The 20,203-nt window shown below is 37.4% G+C and overlaps 1 protein-coding gene and 1 long non-coding RNA gene across 6 annotated transcripts in view; one reads left to right on the forward strand and one right to left on the reverse strand.

The window, feature by feature from the left end:
• The window catches only part of LOC128093702 (uncharacterized), a 106,706-nt gene that overhangs the window by 50,808 nt on the left and 35,695 nt on the right, over positions 1-20,203 (reverse strand). Inside the window, exons 3-5 of one of the 2 annotated variants that reach the window (XR_008212687.1) lie at positions 17,435-20,189; positions 12,602-12,704; positions 7,631-12,423 (exon numbers count right to left, since the gene is read on the reverse strand). This is a non-coding gene — a long non-coding RNA (uncharacterized LOC128093702). Of the gene's footprint in view, positions 1-7,630; positions 12,424-12,601; positions 12,705-17,434; positions 20,190-20,203 lie in introns of those variants that run through there. The other variant, XR_008212686.1, reaches the window with a different exon arrangement.
• The window catches only part of LOC120424220 (scavenger receptor class B member 1), a 130,258-nt gene that overhangs the window by 851 nt on the left and 109,204 nt on the right, over positions 1-20,203 (forward strand). For all 4 annotated transcript variants that reach the window (XM_039588277.2, XM_039588274.2, XM_039588275.2 and 1 more), the window contains exons 2-4: positions 2,428-2,499; positions 3,016-3,268; positions 4,913-5,086. In XM_039588277.2, coding sequence (XP_039444211.1) covers positions 2,439-2,499; positions 3,016-3,268; positions 4,913-5,086 — 488 coding nt within the window. In that variant the 5' untranslated portion in view covers positions 2,428-2,438. The remainder of the gene's footprint in view (positions 1-2,427; positions 2,500-3,015; positions 3,269-4,912; positions 5,087-20,203) is intronic.

The following is a 20,203-nucleotide window of genomic DNA, read 5'->3' on the forward strand; positions in this document are numbered from 1 at the left end:
AACGAAACTGACTTTTAAGCAGCATTCTTAACTTTAATTGCTTATATAGAACTGCCTAAGTGTTACATGGAGGCATGGGAACGGATCACTATCACGAGCGGGAAATGTATTTTATTGTGTGAGAAACTGATTATAACCAGTGCTTAGTTAATTATTCAAAAATCCAAGGTTGCTGCAACTTTTTAAACAAAAAGCGGAAAGCAAACTTATATTCAGTAGAATTCTGAGTCCTTTATTTCCAATCAGTTTTTGGTTTAAAAACCAGATGGCCTTGAAATAAAGTATCACCTAGTCAGCCATTTTGTGCTCTGGTTTTTTTTCTGAGAATATTCGGGTAGTATTTTCGAAGAAATTCAATATATTGCGGTTGTTATTTAATTGATGGCAATTGTGCAGAATAAAATGTATTCCCGTTCTAGCAGTTACAGCTATATGAGAAAAATATGTTACTTACATTTCAGTTGTACCTTTAATCGGGCTCAGAATGAGTTCTTTTTCACTCAATACTAAGATCCAGACTTTCTGACTAATCTCTAATAATTTCGTTGGAACGCCTTTTTTCACAAAATGTCTGGGTATGGGGACACCATATTTTTTAAAAGCTTTAAATAAATTTTAAAAAGCTTTCAAAGCTCTAATATTGATAAATCCACTAGAGATTTTCCAATGGATCATTATGGTTTGTGATCCCTGCATGCGCTTGAGTTAAAATCGTTAGTTTGAATCCCGTTGTGGTCTCATACCCTTTAAAATCGATATCTATTAACCACGTCGTGTTAGTATTTCCAGGGCCATCACCTTCCATTAAGGAATACCCGGCTGTTAGAAATCAGTTTTACCATTATATATTGGATAAGCTATGGAGTTTTTGGTTGACAAGCCATGGCATTGTTTTTCCATGGATAGAAAAGAACAGACAATTCAACAATTAGGGGAAGGTGGGGCAAGACGACCATATGGGACAAGAGGAACAATCGCTCCTAAGACCGTAATTTTTACAATTTTGATTATTTACAGTATGAGGAATTGTTGCTAGCAATGCAATTAGCTGATTCTACTAACCCATAACCGCCAAAACGACGTAAACGCCTCGGGGCATAAGATTTATTGAAGATTTTTTCAAAACCTTTGTTTTCTTATAATATTTGGAAAATACAAAATAAGGCTTAGGGTTTATTTTAAGGCTCATTTTATCAAAATGCTATTTTTCCTAGATCAGTAGTGTCCCTACCAATGACTTGCACTATTATAAAGTATGATTTATGTTTTGGTTATTTTTGTAGAGAGCTTTTAAAAAATCTTGTTTAGGTGGGGCAAGTGTACCATATGGATTCTTAGTATGGAAAAAAATACGAATTGCTGCAACAACATATTTTAATGTGAAAAAAATACATAAAAGTTCTTAAAAACTGATAAACAATTGTTTAAAAAATTGTCCATACACGATATAATAATATCATGAAAATTTACTATTTATCATCTAAGTAATTTTTTTTTCGTAAAAACGGTTAAATTTTTAGTAAAATATTATTTTTTAATCTAATAATGAAAGAAACATTTCAAATACATTCTAATCTGATGTATCTAAGTGATAATAGTTCAATTGTTAGTAAATTAGCATGTTTTTTCATGCATTGTTCCTCTTGCCCCAACGGGTTGTTCGTCTTGCCCCACTAGTTGAGTAGAACGTACGAAAAATCAAAAAATTTCAAATCAATTTTTTACATTAAAAAACAGAACTTTTTAAAAACTTGTTCTATCAAAGTCTCAGTCAAGACCTGGAATAACATGATTCTAAAAAATCCGACAGATTTTTTAACGTTTTTAATGGGTTATAACGAGCATTTCCTTAGCTTGTTACACTTGCCCCACTTTTCCCTAATCCCTTTGATTCTGATTAGTTGATTAGATATTATAAGCAAATGTAAAAATTCAGTGTATCTCCCTCAAAACTCATGTCAATGTTAATCGGAATAAGCAGAATACACTCAATGTTTATTACGGAAAAATAAAGCAAAATCAATTTTCTTTAGAGGAAAACAAAAAAAAATATCAGAGGTTGTGACGGCGAGATATAAAGTATATTTTCTCATGGACAATTGTTATCAAATGAAAATTAGATTAAACTATTATCTTAACAATATCAATTCACTAAACACAAAAACAAAAAAAAACAACAAAAATTTACTATAGCAAAAGTTTCCCGCCTCTCTCTCATAGAAATCTTTCAGCGAATCACGACGAACTGTTTTGTAAGTTATTCTGTCGTCATTCAAAAACCACTTATAAATTTTAGCCTAGGATGGTGGGTTTGAAATTAATAGAAAATTTAACGTCTTTGGTGGTGGTGACCTTGTGCATGCACCATGGTCATTTTCAAGGACACCACGTATAACACAAACTAATCGAAAAAATACTTCTCCTCAGAAAACTAAAAAATGCATGACAAGAGCAATCGACTATGTGCCAAACTGTCCAGTGCTTTCCTGAGAAAATGGTGTAAGTATATACAACTCTTCGATGAGCATCAAACACCCTCATATCTAATTGATAAAAACAGCTCCTCGAAAGTAAAGATGATTGAAGCAAAACCAAAAAAGAGATTAACCCGTTTAGAGTAAAGCAACAGCATACTTTCAGTATATTGTAACCAAATGCACAATACGATAAAACTTTCAGAGTCACGAAAGTGAGCGCATCGACATTCTCTTTGTAAGTCAGTCAAGCATGAATAACTAACTCTATGGATCGAGTAAGCATAAAACGGCGATGATTTTACGCTGAATAGACGCACACAGTATTTAGTTTGATGATAAATGTTTTGTTTGTAGATTGATGCACTGATGCTGTTTCATTTTACTTTTTCGTGAATTAAATAGTATAAAATTCCACATCAAAATTCATTCTTTTACTTTCGAGATTGAAATTTACTTGTCCTTTCTCAAACAAATTTCAAAATTATTAACAAATGCATGAATCCGTTATCCCATCTATTAATTTATTTTTTTCTTGCAGGGTTTGTGATAGCATTCGCATTGAGTTTGCTAGTACTTGGAATTCTAGTCACATTTGGATTTACAACACTAGTTAGAACAGTTATTAATCACCAAGTAGCACTTAGGAAAGGCGGGCAGTCATTTGGTTGGTGGTCTAAACCTCCAGTAGAACCAATGATAAGAATATTTGTATATAATGTTACCAACGCTGACGAGTTCCTAAACAACGGAACGAAACCTATTCTCGATGAACTTGGTCCATATGTGTATATGTAAGTAAAACAATTGCTTATGGATCTCCACGGTTTCTCTCACGCACACCATGATTCTTTGTTAGTATTCTAATTCAATGTGTTGTTTTGGCATTGATCGATTGTGATTGGCTGAATCCCAAGAACGTGGTTTCGCAGCTGATTCTGACGTTTGAATACGACTCCCCCACAAAGACTTTGATTCGCATAATTTCAAGCGCGTGATACAGCTGATCCAGATTTCTAAACAAGCTTCATTTCGAACGTATCGTCATCAGGGGGATTTTAGGTATGGGGATGAGATTGGGTCATACAAAAAATGCTGATATTTTTATGACCCAATCTCACCCCCAGACCCAATGTCACCCCTGATGACGGTAATATTTGTTAATAATTTGTAAGTGGTTTTGTTTAGAACAGATTCTGAACTATATAAAATAAGCAATCTATTTAAAAATGATTGTGTACCTTCAAGTTTACAGTGTAAAAAAAGTATTTACACCCCTTGGGCACTATGCACATTTTGTGATGAAACATGTAAACAATTTAATGTTGTCATAAACCTAGTACTACGTTTTGTTCAGAAACTCATGCTACAACATTTTGCTACAAAAAGCTCATGAAAAGATGTTTTCTATAAAAAGTTATATAACAAATGCCTAGGTATTTAAAAACGTGAGTTTTATAGAAAACCTGGATGTCTGGGTATCAAAAGATCGGAAATTTTATGCCCTTTCCGATGCCACATAGGTTAACTTGTGAATTGTGGACCAGTTCGGATGCCGGCGGATTTTCCGACGACGTAATTCCGGGTTGGTGCGAAATTCCAACGAAAAATCTATTCTAGCGATACAAAGACCCCCAAAACGGTGTTATACCCACTCCAGAATGTTTATTTAGCAATTCTATGGTAATATATTGACATTTAGTTAAATTGAAAGTTTGCAAAATTAAGTTTAAATAAGTTTTATATATAATTTCCAGAGTTATATAAACTTTTATACTAAGTAATTAGTAAACTTTATTTTCAATCAAAATTATTTTTTTAATCAGTCAAGGATGCCTATTTGGAGTTGGGAGACTGGATTTATGGTGATTTGTCAACAAATAACTTTATTTATGTTAATTTTTCGAAAGGTGTACAAACTTTTTTTGCACCCTTTTTATTTTTGTAATAGTATTTGTTATATAACTTTTTATAGAAAACATCTTTTCATGAGCTTTTTGTAGCAAAATGTTCGGCATGAGTTTCTGAACAAAACGTAGTACTAGGTTTATGACAACATTAAATTGTTTACATGTTTCATCACAAAATGTGCATAGTGCCCAAGGGGTGTACATACTTTTTTTACATACTGTATATTAAATCCAGTCACGAAAAAAAGAAAAGATTTCTATCAGAATTCTATTTCTACAGAAATATTCCACCGGTTCCATAATTCCACCATAGCAGGATTCTGGCAGAATCAACTCTGCAAGAATACATATTTCGTGACTGGGTTTTTTTGCAGTTCGTTATATCTCTGTATGCGCTACATAGCAGAGACTTCAACGATGGCGAACAAACGAACCGGTAAAAGTTCCGAGAATTTAGATTTTAAAAAATGTTTTCAGTTATATCGATCCTTTGTGTTTTTTTTAACAATGATTTTATTTTATTTTCAGTGAAACATGGGAAAAAGTGGACATCGTAGAGAACTCCAACGGAACCATCAGCTATAACCAAAAACGAGTGTACATATTTAATGAAGAGATGTCTCAAGGACTGGAGGACGATGTCGTTATTGTGCCCAATATACCCATGTTAAGTGCAACATCACAAAGCAAACACGCGGCCAGGTAAGGCTATCGTCAGCCGACCAGTGGTCTTGTTCTTTTACTGACGGCTCACTGCATCCTAACCGAAATCCTCACTCGGTCCCCAACCTAATAAAACATCAAACAAAACAATATAAATGAGTCAATGTAGGTTTGTAAACAAACACTGTATTCTGCTCACTCCTAATGTCAACATCCACAGACGTGAGCAGGACCCACTCCCTGTTTCAAACTCGGAACGGAATCGACGTGGCCCTATTAATCCCAATTAAACCCATTTAATCATTTAAAAACGTGGGTTCTATGGAAAACCTAGATGTATGGGTATCAAAAGATCGGAAATTTTATGCCCTTTCCGATGCCACATAGGTTGACTTGTGAATTGTGGACCGGTTCGGATGCCGGCGGATTTTCCGACGACGTAATTCCGGGTTGGTACAACATTCCAACGAAAAATCTATTCTATCGATACAAAAACCCCCAAAATGGTGTTATACCCACTCCAGAAGGTTTATTTAGCAATTTTATGGTAATATATTGACATTTAGCTAAATTAAAGTTTGCAACATTAAGTTTAGATAAGTTTTATATAGAATTTCCAGAGTAATATAAACTTTTATACTAAGTAATTAGTAAACTTTATATTCAATCCAAATTATATTTTTAATCAGTCAAGGATGCCTATTTGGAGTTGGAAGACTGGATTTATGGTGATTTGTCAACAAATAACTTTATTTATGTTAATTTTTCGAAAGGTGTACAAACTTTTTTTGCACCTTTTTTGATTTTGGTAATAGTATTTGTTGTATAACTTTTTATAGAAATCATCTTTTCATGAGCTTTTTATAGCAAAATGTTCGGCATGAGTTTCTGAACAAAACGTAGTACTAGGTTTCTGTCAAACTTTAAATTGTTACATGTTTCATCACAAAATGTGCATAGTGCCCAAAGGGTGTAAATACTTTTTTTACATACTGTATCTATCGACACAGAGAATTACCTAATTACGACCCTAATATAGATTTTCCCAAAAGATGTATTAAAAAAATACAAAAATAATTTAATAATAACAGTCCCAAGTTTAAACAAAAAATACATTTTGCACAATGAATTTCTTGGCAAAGTTCTCCGATCAATTTAGAATAAAATGTTTAATTTTGTAAAATTTTGGAATATGTTTATTAAGTACCGTCAGCAGGGGTGACATTGGGTCTGGGGTGATATTGGGTCATACAAATTTCAGCATTTTTGTATGACCCAATCTTACCCCCCACACGGCTTGTCTAAAGGTTTTTTAAAATAAAATTTGAATTAACCTCGGTAATTCTTTCTGGAGCTTGTTGGGGGACTGTCCCGAGTCAGAAAAACTAGTTTTCAAAAAATTCTATCGGTAAAAATCGATTTAATCTTATTTTGAAGTTTTTATACAATATATTTAATCTATAATCATGAAACAGTATTAGATAAATTGCTGAAATTATGTTTTCTGTTGTTATTTTATCAAAACATCAGTTTCGAGTTCCCTCAACATGACTTCAATATCCTACATCATGGAAAATATGTATCTTGGTCGTCAGTTTCGATAATAGCAACAAAATAGGTTTTTTTCATATTTTTATTTTCACGCAGAAAAATGTTTTGTAGAATCAGCCTGTACGAGGTTTGAATCAACAAATTTTTTGTTGAATATAATCAACACCGATTTTGCGTTGAAACAAACCATGATTTTCTCTATTCCACAAAAGTCTTTTGTTGTTTTGAAAAAGCTGCTTTGACGTTTAGCGTTGATTCAACAAAAATCATGATTTTCAAATCAACAAAACGTTTTGTTGATTCAAATATGCCTTATTTTTCTGCGTGAATTCAAATTCATGTTCGTAATTTTCAAAAGCTGTTTACGTGGATTTGTAGCAAATAATATCCAGAAAAATTTGCAGAACAAGCTTGCTATTACATCAAATCTCTAAAAAGTTACAATTATTTTAGTGTAGAGTGAATTCTGTGATATTTTTTCTCTTTTCATCCTACTATTACAGTCCTCCCACATATTTGGAACACCCACAAATTTGCACAGAGAGACCGGCCAGGGCAAATCTAAGAAAATCTTGGTTAATTTAACTAAAAGTATGGGTCACACAGCTTTTTTACAACAATCGATTGTTGATTTTGTTAACCCGAAATTGCTGACCACCAGTGACTAAAAATAACTAAAAAATAGTTGGAATTGCCATTTTTGTTGGATTTAACCAACACCGAAAAAAAATAAAATGATAAAATTAACTAAAAAATTGTTGTTTTCAGCTGAAATATTGTGGGATATTCTGTAACAACAGCCCAGTTAATTCAATCCGAATTCTGAAACGGAATCTAATTAGAATCATATACAAATTCCGTTTCAGAATTCGGATTGATTTTACTGGGAGGGTGGACCATTAGGGTGTAATATGAAAATCGGGAAAGTTGTAGAGCACATTCCAGAGCATCCGAATATGAATCCGATTTTAGTACAGCGTGAAACGTGGATTTTATAAATATCAAAATCCAAAAAAAAATGTTTTTCCCATACAAATTTATATGGAAAATTGAATCGCTTTGCGCAAAGTGAGGACTAAACCAATCGTTCCCAAACTTTGGGGAGTTGTTTAGGACCCCAAAAGGAACTGAAAAATTGCTGTGCTCGCTAAATTTGGACAACTTTATTTTTTTTCCATACAACCATATTACACCCTAGTGGACCATATTTCTCAACTATTTTTCAGCATTTTTTTTTGTTTTATCAACCGAAATATTTTTGCATGCAGCAAATCATTAGGGGTTTATAACAAACATTGCTTAATTAATCAAAATCAATGTTAGTGTCGATATATATTTTCTTTAAATATCTAACGATACAGGCTGGGCCGAATTTCTAGCTTTATATTCAACTAATGTCTTACTTGAATACACAAAAATATTCGTACATGCAATCAATAATCAGCTGTTGTCAGCAATATTTTTTTATTGAATTTGCAGTAAATTTTGTAATACAGCCTCGTAAACAAATGCTGGGTGTTTTTATATTTGTATTTATTCTGGCTAAAATCTTAACTATTTATACTATTTTTTTCATGAAGTAATTGAATTACTGGTAATAAGGCCGTTGCAAATATTTTTCAAAGTTTATGTCGCCCCCTTCAAAATTGGTTTGAAAAATCAGGGGGAAAAAATATTATTACAAAAAACTTCAAAAGGAGAATGGGCAAATTTGTATGGGAGCTGGTCCAAGGATGTACACGAACGGGACCAACTTTTTTCGAAAGATCTCGCCGAGATATGAAAAAAAGTTTTCTGGACCAACTCTCTAAATCCCGGGGTTTAAAAGTTACATGCTGTTGAAGTTTGAGCATTTTGTGTAAAAATATACAAAAAATCGTATTTTTGCTATTTCTAAAATCATTTATAGAATCTCTGTTTAATTATGGATTTCGATTTTCTTGACTTCATTCGACGCGTATCAGCAAAAACTATAAATTCTGATATGTCTTGGCATGATAGAAACATGATTTCTCTTGTTTTTATCCGTTTGAACTGTTTGTGCAAGATGCATACCATAGAAACAATTCGAAACTTCAAGATTTTGAAACCGGATCCTACCCAGACTGCTTCAGTGAGTGTGGAAGGCTACAGTGCATTGTTGTAACAACTTATTGGGATGTTCTGAGTCATCCGAGAACTCCTGGGAATTAAGACCGGTGAATCTACCGCCGTAACGAGCAAGAGGTCGGCGGTTTTTGACCGCTGATCATATACCCGCATAGCTTCAGTGAGTATGACAGACTACTTTGCTAATGTGTTGGAATGTCCTGGGTCATCCTAGGACTCCCTGGAGTTAAGATCTGTGGGTCTATTACCGTAACAAGCAAGATGTCGATCGGTTTTGATAACGGATCATACTCGCATAGATATAGTGAGTGTGATTGACTACTTTGCTGATGTGTTGGGATGTCCTGGGTCATCCAAGGACTTCCTGGAGTTAAGATCTGTAGATCTTCCGCCGTAACAAGCCAGAGGTCGACTGTGTTTGACCCCGGAACAAACCCGCAAAGCTCCAGTCAGTATGGTAGACTGCTTTGTTAATGTGTTGGGATGTTTTTGGTCATCCTAGGAACCCCTGGAGTTAAGATATTTGGGTCACTGTAACAAGAAAAAGGTCGACGATTTTTAACCGCGCATCATAACCGCAAAGATTCAGTGAGTATGGCAGACTGTATTGCTGTTATGTTGGGATGTTCTGGACCATTCCAGGGAGTCCTTGTAACAGCCGTAGACCTACAGATCATAACTCCAGGGAGTCTTAGGATGACCAAAGACATCCCAACACATTAACAAAGCAGTCTACCATACTGACTGAAGCTATGCGGGTATGTTCCGTTGTCAAAACCGGTCGACATTTTGCTTGTTACGGTAGTAGACCCACAGATCTTAACTCCAGGGAGTCCTAGGAGAACCCAGGACACTCCAACACATCAGCATAGTAGTCTACCATACTCACTTAAGCCATGCGGGTATGATCAGTGGTCAAAAACCGCCAACATCTTGCTTGTTACGGCGGTAGACTCACCGGTCTTAACTCCAAGGAGTTCTCGGATGACTCAGACCATCCCAATAAGTTGTTACAACATTGCACTGAAGCCTTCCATACTCACTGAAGCAGTCTGGGTCGGATCCAGTTTCAAAACCTTGAAGTTTCGACTTATTTCTATGAGATGCCTCTTGCACAAACGGTTCAAACGGATAAAACAAGAGAAATCATGTTTCAATCATGCTAAGACATATCAGAATTTATAGTTTTTGTTGATACGCGTCGAATGAAGTCAAGAAAATCGAAATCCATAATGAAACAGAGATTTTATAAATGATTTTAGAAATAGCAAAAATACGATTTTTTGTATATTTTTACTCAAAATGCTTAAACTTCAACAGCATGTAACTATTGAACCCCGGGGTTTAGAGAGTTGGTCCCGAAGACTTTTTTTCATATCTCGGCGAGATCTTTCGAAAAAAGTTGGTCCCGTTCGTGTACATCCTTGGACCAAATTCGCCCATTCTCCTTTCCATGAAAATAGAAGTCTAATCAACTGAAAACATTCTAAAATGCATTTTTCTGCATTGATAATCATATTTAGCATGTTTGGGCTTGTTTAAAAATGTTTTGAATTTTTATGAAATTTTAATGTACAGCACCGCAAAAATTTTATTTTTCGCAGAAAATAAAATTTTCGTCAATACTTAGATATTTTGGAAATTAATGATGGCAAAACATATGAAAAGGTGTATAATGCATTTTAAAACAATTTTTTCATTAAAATGTTGAAAACATGGCTCGTAATTTCAATTTTCATACTTTTTTATTTTTTTTTAAACTGTTGTTATAAAACATGTAAAGTTCAGAGTTCGGAAACTCACTCACGAGTTCCTCAACCATGAGGAAAAACTAAGTTACCTGCGAGTAAATTACTCATCACTCTCGGTGAGTGTGAGGACCTTCCTCATTTACTCACTAAGAGGGCTTTGAGCGCTCATGAGGTCTATTTTAGAAAACAAATTTCGAGATGTCAAACTCTACATCAGTGATTTTCTTGTTAACTCAACAGCGAAAAAGTAGTCCTGATGGTAGAGGCGCAGTGCTATCAATTATAAGTTTTTGTTTATCACGGTGGTTCAAATCCTGATTTTTAACTGTTTTTTTTCTGCGAGTTTAATTTTTTTAATCACAAAGTTTGTTGTCAGCTTCCAGCAGTCCTACCGACGGATAGGTCGGAAGTTGTTTAGACGGGGGATGCCTCTGCGGGTGAATTTTAACAGCCTTACCAGCAGTGGAAGGCCGTGTAGCTGAGGTAAGTGGCCACTCCCGGTCGTCGACACTTGTACAAATGTGTTTTGGTTCAGAATCGGGACACGCCGAAGAAGTTGCAGTAGCTGCCGGTGACTTTGGCTTGGAGGTTCACTGAAAACTAAAAAAAGGCCGATCCAGTGCTTTGGACAGCTTTAGGCTAGGGCCACCGGCGGCCCCTGAGGCTCCACTCCTGGTTCTTAGGCAAGACATATTGGTAGAACTGACAGCGACCGAGAGTGGCCACAGTTGCACAGCTGTCGAAGGGAGTGACCATTACCCACAGCATTACGGCCATCTTCTTTTGGTATGGCTCACAACATCCACCCGCAGAAGCTGCTCCCGTCTGTGGCCTCCGATTTATCCTGCGATATTTCAATCCACAACGGATTCGACCGGTCACCAATCTTAAAATTATGAAAATAATTGCCCATCCGCTGGACTTTGACAATCCAAGGTTTCTTTTAAAGCAATGAAAAAAAATACCAGACAGACAAAAAAATATTGATACCACATTAATACCAACACAGAACCTTCGGATTTATAGACATTGACGCTACCTCGAAAGTAGAACCGATTGATAAAGATGCTTGATTTTGGATTGCTGTTGTCAATGATTTTGTAAATAACAAATTGTTGGAAACGGCCTACTCACACCCTCATTTTACTCAAATATGAGTAAATTTACTCAGCCCTCACACTCACGGTGAGTATCGAGAGTGTTTGCAGTAGCTGCCGAAGAAGTTGCAGTAGCTGCCGGTGACTTTGGCTTGGAGGTTCACTGAAAACTAAAAAAAGGCCGATCCAGTGCTTTGGACAGCTTTAGGCTAGGGCCACCGGCGGCCCCTGAGGCTCCACTCCTGGTTCTTAGGCAAGACATATTGGTAGAACTGACAGCGACCGAGAGTGGCCACAGTTGCACAGCTGTCGAAGGGAGTGACCATTACCCACAGCATTACGGCCATCTTCTTTTGGTATGGCTCACAACATCCACCCGCAGAAGCTGCTCCCGTCTGTGGCCTCCGATTTATCCTGCGATATTTCAATCCACAACGGATTCGACCGGTCACCAATCTTAAAATTATGAAAATAATTGCCCATCCGCTGGACTTTGACAATCCAAGGTTTCTTTTAAAGCAATGAAAAAAAATACCAGACAGACAAAAAAATATTGATACCACATTAATACCAACACAGAACCTTCGGATTTATAGACATTGACGCTACCTCGAAAGTAGAACCGATTGATAAAGATGCTTGATTTTGGATTGCTGTTGTCAATGATTTTGTAAATAACAAATTGTTGGAAACGGCCTACTCACACCCTCATTTTACTCAAATATGAATAAATTTACTCAGCCCTCACACTCACGGTGAGTATCGAGAGTGTTTGCTGTGAGGAAGCCTACTCGATTTGTGAGTGTGAGTGGTTTTCCGAACTTTACTAAAGTTTGATTAATGTTTTAAATGATTACCGTGCATAAATCTAAAAAAAATAAAAAAATAAAAAAATTAGTATCTTTAACATCATTTTCAATATTTATTTTTTATTATGTTTAGTTTAACGTAAATTCCTGAAAAATAGAAACCGGGCATAATTTTCACAAAGTTTTAAGCTTTTATTTTTATTATTTTGTATAAAATTAAGAGTTGTATTCACTTACCATCATTGTGAAATCATCCGATAAGTTATCATCTACAACGGTCTCGGATTTAGTTATTTTTATATTGGTTGAACACAGAATTTTCACAAAGCGAACATTTTTGCTGCAAATAGACATATGAAATTTATTAGTCACTTAATATTAATTTCATGTTCGGCTATAAACTGAAAAAAAGAACGTAAGTAAATGTTGCATACATTAAAATGATAAATGAAGAATATCAATAATGAGCAATTCCAGCTCAAATCAGGAATTTTTCTGGTACTTTTGTACCCGACCCTCTCCGATTTCAATGAAACTTTGTAGACATGTTATCCTAGGCCTATATAAGCCATTTTTGTGTATATGGAGCCAATTGTACTCGAAAATTACATTTGAGAAGGGCGTAAGTTATTTAGATATTTTTGTATTCTGTAATTTAAAAATGACTGTATCTCGAAGGCGTTGCATCGTACCAAAAAGTGGTCAAAGACAAACTTATAGAAAATTGGACGGGCTTTCTGAAAAAAATACACTGAAAGAAAAATACACGCCACTTCTATGGGATTTTTAAATTTTTATGTTTAAAAGTTAAACAGCTTTTCAATTTGACTCGTTTTATTATTTACGTAAGATGATTTACTATCCAGATTTCTACCACACTGAAAAAAATTTCTGTTTTCAGTTATGAGCAATGTAATTAAGCTAATATCTGTAAGCCCATGCATCCAATTGAAAAACTTATGGGAAATTGGACGAGCTTTCCGGTAAAAATATTTTCGAGACTGAAAAACCAAGTCTGTCATATAGAAAATGCCAAAAACCACCAATAAAGCTGTTTTTTCAACATTTTTATTTTTAAAACCGCTGTATCTTCGCAAGGATTGGACTTAGGACAATGGTCAATACGAAGACTTTTATGTAAAATTGTCTGGAGAATCGATTCCCAATATCGGTTTTTGAAAATTTTGACGTTTAGACCTCTTTTCAAAAAAACAGTTTTAGTAAATGATTTTTGTATTTTTTTTAGGAGAGACATTCCATCCTGCATTTTGCATGAGTCTTTTTGTTACATTTTAGGCTATTTCCTCAAAAAAATTTAGCGAAAAAAAATCGTGACTTCACCCTAAAATTAAATTTTTCAACATAAAAATTGAAAAAAATTATAGAAGTGGCGTATATTTTTCTTTCAGTGTATTTTTTTCACCCGTCCAATTTCCTATAAGTTTGTCTTTGACCACTTTTTGGTACGATGCAACGCCTTCGAGATACAGTCAATTTTTAATTACAGAATACAAAAATATCTAATTAACTTACGCCCTTTTCAAATGTAATTTTTGAGAACAATTGGGTCCTAAAATGAAGCCTAGATTGCTGATATTATTGTTTCCAGCGATAAAGCTTATTTTTCTGCGTACAATGACCCTTTGTACACCCAAAGGAATAATATATCTCAAAATCTGCAACAGTGGATTTGTTGCAGAAAATGTCACATTATATAACATTTTTTGCAGCAAGCCCGTAGATCATTTTTGCCCGCGTGTAAAAATTTCAGCGATCTGCAGTTCTCACCAACACATATAAAGCTGGCCCGTCCCCGAGCAACACTCCAAAGAGAAGCATATGGTGGTGCTCTTTCACTCACTTTTCATCAAGCGCCATGGCGCGGTGGTAGCGTGTCGGATCAATAACCAAGAAGTTGGTGGTTCAATCCTCGTTCTGTTAAGGGTTTTTTTTTTGTGAAATACAACCAAAAAGCCGTCGGTAATGTCGATAATTGTCGGTAACGGGCAAAAATGTCATACCCCTATATCGCAAAAAATGCATGAGGACAGTTTTCATGCAGATTCTGATATACTTTCATGCCGTCATGCATCACAATCATGCGACTGCCAGTTGGGTGTATACTAAGCTATAGCATTTACTAGCTATAGCATTAGAGCAATTCCAGCTCAAATCAGGAATTTTTCTGGTACTTTTGTACCCGACCCTCTCCGATTTCAATGAAACTTTGTAGACATGTTATCCTAGGCCTATATAAGCCATTTTTGTGTATATGGAGCCAATAGGGTCCTAAAGCCCTATGTAAATTTTTATGTACAGCGATTAAAAACACGCTTAAAAACCATTTCTGATCACTTTTTTTTTATTTTACTGCAAAAAAAAAGTTGCCAACATTTTTTCGATGTATCAACTATGGTCCCCTTGGAAAGAACTGTCAAGTAGGACCTTTTCTGTCAAGAAGGACCGCGAGGTTAATTTTTCAAAATTGATTTAAAAATCCATTTTAAACTCTTTGTGGTCGTACACCCAACTGGCGGTCGCATGATTGTGATACATGGCGGCATGAAAGTATATCAGAATCTGCATGAAAACTGTCCTCATGCATTTTTTGCGATATAGGGGTATGACATTTTTGCCCGTTACCGACAATTATCGACATTATCGACGGTAGATTGATTGTATTGCAGAAAAAAAAATCTTAACAGAACGAGGATTGAACCACCAACTTCTAGGTTGCTGATCCGACACGCTACCATCGCGCCATGGACGCTTGATGAATTGTGAGGGACAGAGCGCGAATATAATGTTCTCTCTAAAGTGTTGCTCGGGGACGCGCCAGCATTCTATGTGTTGGTGAGAACTGCAGATCGCTGAAGTGTTTACACGCGGGCAAAAATGTTCTATGGGCTTGCTGCAAAAAATGTAATAAAATATAACATTTTCTGCAGCAAATCCACTGTAGTGGGTAAGGGTAAGGGCCAGGATTCAACATAAAGGATGATGATGCGACCCAATAATCAATAAACTTTGTTTAATGGTGTGATGTATTATGCATTCTCAAGGCAAACAGTCGGAGGATGCGGATGAGACTATTCCCGGTTATTTTGTGTTGAGTTAAGCACAAATGATTCAATCTTAGACAGCCAGCTGTGGAAAGATAAAACCAAATAAAATGCGAAAACGCGAAATCGCCCGGATCGAAAAACACACAATCGGGGGGACAACAAAGACGGAAACGGCAACGAAAATCCTGCGTGATGACCGCGACGCGCACTGTTCAAATTCTCCAACGCAACTGTCAAACATCGCGAAACCGCCCGGATCGAAAAATACACACAATCGGGGGGACAACAAAGACGGAAACGGCAACGAAAATCCTGCGTGATGACCGCGACGCGCACTGTTCAAATTCTCCAACGCAACTGTCAAACATCGCGAAATCGCCCGGATCGAAATACACACACAATCGGGGGGACAAAGACGGAAACGGCAACGAAAATCCTGCGTGATGACCGCGACGCGCACCGTTCAAATTCTCCAACGCAACTATCAAACATCGCGAAATCGCCCGGATCGAAATACACACACAATCGGGGGGACAACAAAGACGGAAACGGCAACGAAAATCCTGCGTGATGACCGCGACGCGCACCTTTCAAATTCTCCAACGCAACTGTCAAACATCGCGAAATCGCCCGGATCGAAATACACACACAATCGGGGGGACAACAAAATCCTGCGTGATGACCGCGACGCGCACCTTTCAAATTCTCCAACGCAACTGTCAAACATCGCGAAATCGCCCGGATCGAAATACACACACAATCGGGGGGACAACAAAATCCTGCGTGATGACCGCGACGCGCACCTTTCAAATTCTCCAACGCAACTGTCAAACATCGCGAAATCGCCCGGATCGAAATACACACACAATCGGGGGGACAACAAAATCCTGCGTGATGACCGCGACGCGCACCTTTCAAATTCTCCAACGCAACTGTCAAACATCGCGAAATCGCCCGGATCGAAATACACACACAATCGGGGGGACAACAAAGACGGAAACGGCATCGAAAATCCTGCGTGATGACCGCGACGCGCACTGTTCAAATTCTCCAACGCAACTCGATGGATCCGGACATAGTTTACATACATTTAAGTGAGATCCGGCTTCAAAAAAGTACATAAATATCACTTAAGAGAGATATCCACGCGCGAGAGTGTGTTAGTTCGTAACAAAATTGACACGCATACATAAGCAAATCGAGTAGAATGATTCGTCTGTCAAAATCAGCTGTGTCCTTTGTTATACCACGAGCACGTGGTAAACAGCTGGTTTTTACAGGCGACTTGTCTACTCGATTTGCCTATGTCTGCGTAAAAATAGTGTAAACAAAATCAGCTGCTTGAAATTCAGCCAATCACAATCGATCAAAACCAAAACAATACTTTAAATACAAATACTAACACAAGATCATGGTGTGCGTGAGAGAAACCGTGGAGATCTCTAGTGGTCATAACTCGAGACAGGGTTGCCAGATCTTCAATGTTTCTCTCAGTGAGGAACACAGCAAAAAAAAGTTGAATTTTGGAATGTTGAAAATTTGGTTGGTTGAATATTACTCATTTTTTGAGTAATATTAATCAAAAAATGTGTAAAAATGTGAACCTGATGAATATTCATCAGAAACTGATGAAAATTCACCAATTCCTGATGCAATATTACACATTTTTTTCGCCACAAAATCTGTCACCATTTCCTGATGAATATTACCAATTTTTTTTTTCTTTGAAGGCAAAAAGTAATTTTGATGCATTTTTTCCATATTAATTACGTAAATGATTGACCGAAACTAAACAATAGATTTGTTTATAGTTGCTGATAAAACCACGGACGTTTATTTAAAAAAAAAGTTTTGTTATTGATTTATTATTAAAAAATATCATTTAAAACTGCAATTATGATGCTTCAGTTAAGTACAATTAACTATAGTTTTGATTAATTATAAATTCTTACGGCTTTAGCATTTTTGATACTTTAAACATGAAAACAGCTATATTTATACTCACAATTGAAAAATATGCGTTTAGGTTGATAACAACAAGCATTTACTGTATGCTTAAGAGAAATATTTGTTTAAATACAAAGTTTTCTTTATTTTTGAAGGTTAAAATAACGGGGGTCCACTTTTGGAAAAGTTTGGATTTTCGTTGTCCTATATTGGACCCCCTTGATTTTGCTTGAAATTGAGCAGTTCTTCGTTTTATTTTAGTAAAGTTCCTTAATCTTACATTATTTCGACTTACTGAAATGAAATGAGAGTCATGGATAGTTAATTCAATCATAAAATATAAATGAAGTTTTGTTGTGAAAATGCTAGTTGCAGATGTCGAACTCAAAACACTTATTTTGGTGAAGAGGACAATTCAATGTCAGTCAACATTGTTTTAAATGATGCTGATCATACCAAATAAAAGATTTCTAGACAACAACACGCTGGAAATTGTGATTTTATTGAATTTTTCATCAAAATCCCTTCAGAGGGTCCACTATAGGAAAGGGGTCCACTAATGGATAACGTACCCTAGTTTATCACCTGCAAAGAAATCATCAACAAACCTACACGCAGAAAAATAAGGCATATTTGAATCGACAAAATGTTTTGCTGATTTGTAAATCGAGATTTTTGTTGAATCACGTTTAGCGTTGCAAAGCAACTTTTTCAAAACAACAAAAGATTTTTGTGGAATTGAGAAAATCAAAGTTTGTTTCAACGCAAAATCGGCGTTGATTTTATTCAACAAAAAAATTGTACTCACCAATTCCACCTCCCCAGTTGCAACGCTTTGATTTGCCACTTCAACATTAGCCAAATAGTGTAATTTTCACCTTCTACATCCTCTTACTTCATAATTAACAACACAAACTCAACAAATTGATCGTTCTCCTTCGAATCCTGACTTCAAATGACAGACGTAAACAAACCCAAGTTCATCTTTCAAATATTTAACCAATTGTTAATTATATTCAACTAACAAAATTTTTGAATTTTCCAAAACCAAAGCTAACAGTCGAGCACGTTCATTCGAGTTCGGGAAATCTGTTAGTGCCTTTAGCATTTTCAACAAACGGGTTATTGAATTAATATTGAATTTTGGTAATTTTAACTAAAAATTGGCAGTAACAAGTACGTTTTTGTTAAAAATTACGAAAGTAAAATCAACAATTTTAATTGTTAAAATTTCTGGGTCTCTCCATGTTGCTCGTCCCATGAGGATGACGAAACCATGTCGAGGATTTGCCCGTACGCATCGTATGCGACTTCTACTTCATCGTGTAAGCTCCGAATTGTTTTCCAAACTTAAGAGAAATGTAACGAGCTTACCTTGAGCCAGCTCACGCTGGTAGACGACTTCGTTGAACCGCTCCATCTCCTTTGCACTTGCTGCTCCGCTGGGGATCACGCAGTGCACGTTGTGTTCGGGCTTCTTGCCGATCGATCTTTTTCGGTGTGGCCGCCTTCTCCGAGTGGGCACTGAGCTCGGAACGGCTGCTGGAACCGTTCGCCTTAACGTTGTCACCTTGGGTCACTTTGGGGATCTTCTTCCCGCTGCACTTTCACTCTGCGTCGAACTTCCGGAGCCACTATTCAGAACGTTCATCGCGTTTCTTTCCGGAATCAGTGTCGCGGAAGCCTTTCACTTTGCTACCGAGTACACTTTCCGAAAGCTTTTCCTTACTCTGCCTGCAACTTCCGCTTCTATCTTCTCTGGAGTCGACGCGTCCATACTCAGCGCTGCTCCTGGGAGTTGTTGCAGGCATTTTTGGGCAGTTTCCGGCACAAAAGAGACTCCTACGATCGGACCCAGTGTTCAAGTACAGAAATCAGCAAAGTCTGAAATCGCGGTACTTGGGGGAACACTTCACTTAGTGCTCCACTTGCTGGAACGTGTCACTTTTCTTCGGGCGCATTCTGGACGTTTTCAAAATGGCGTCGCTTTTTCCACTGTTCCGGTATAGACTGGGAGGCGACACTCCGTAAGCTCAAAACAAATGCGGTACAAAATAAAGGCGAAACAAAAGCTAAATTACATCCAAAAACCCAACTCTATTTTTCCCAACATTACATCAGTGTGTGAAATTTGCTTATTCTAAAATTGCGATACGCTCGCGGTGCCTAACATGCGCTCGTGCGCCAACTCATGCGCTTAGCGCCACGCGCTTTTCAACATTTTGTGCTCTGCGCTCGTCTTTGACGCTTCGCGTCTTGGTAGGTGCACCCCTAACTTATAACTAACACTCACGAATTGTTGTTCACTCGCTGCAGCTCCATGCGAATCGGCGGCGTACGGCGACAAGCCGCCGGATGCCGACGTGCGATCGTGGGCGCGCTGCTTCACGCGCCGGTTCTCGCTTGAGGGCGGCTGTGGCGAATCGATCGCGGCGGAAGGCCGCCAGATGCGCAGGCGAATCTCGAGCGCACCGATGCGTGTGGTCTCTCCCCGGTTGGCGTGTAGATACTCTCGTTCGTGCTTGAGGCGCGCGGCGTGGCCGAGTTCATGCGCAACCCCGATGCTGGTCGTCCTGGTGCGCGTCGCGCTGATCTCCGTGCGTACGTGCGCGTGGACTTCTAGCGTGCGGCGCAATCGAACCTGGTCCGCCTTCGCTGGCCTTCACGCATCCGTCGAATCTTGCCCGCGTTGAGCGTGCCTAAAAAAGGCCTCCTCTTTCCGTCCTGTTCCTCTTCCGGATGGGTCTTTCTAGCGTGCTTCGACACGATGGCGGTGTTTGGTGTTGGGCGAACTGCGGGACCGAGGCTGGCACCTGTTGGGAACTCT

Source organism: Culex pipiens, unplaced genomic scaffold (genome assembly GCF_016801865.2).
Source record: "Culex pipiens pallens isolate TS unplaced genomic scaffold, TS_CPP_V2 Cpp_Un0003, whole genome shotgun sequence".
NCBI classification, from domain to species: Eukaryota; Metazoa; Arthropoda; class Insecta; order Diptera; family Culicidae; genus Culex; species Culex pipiens.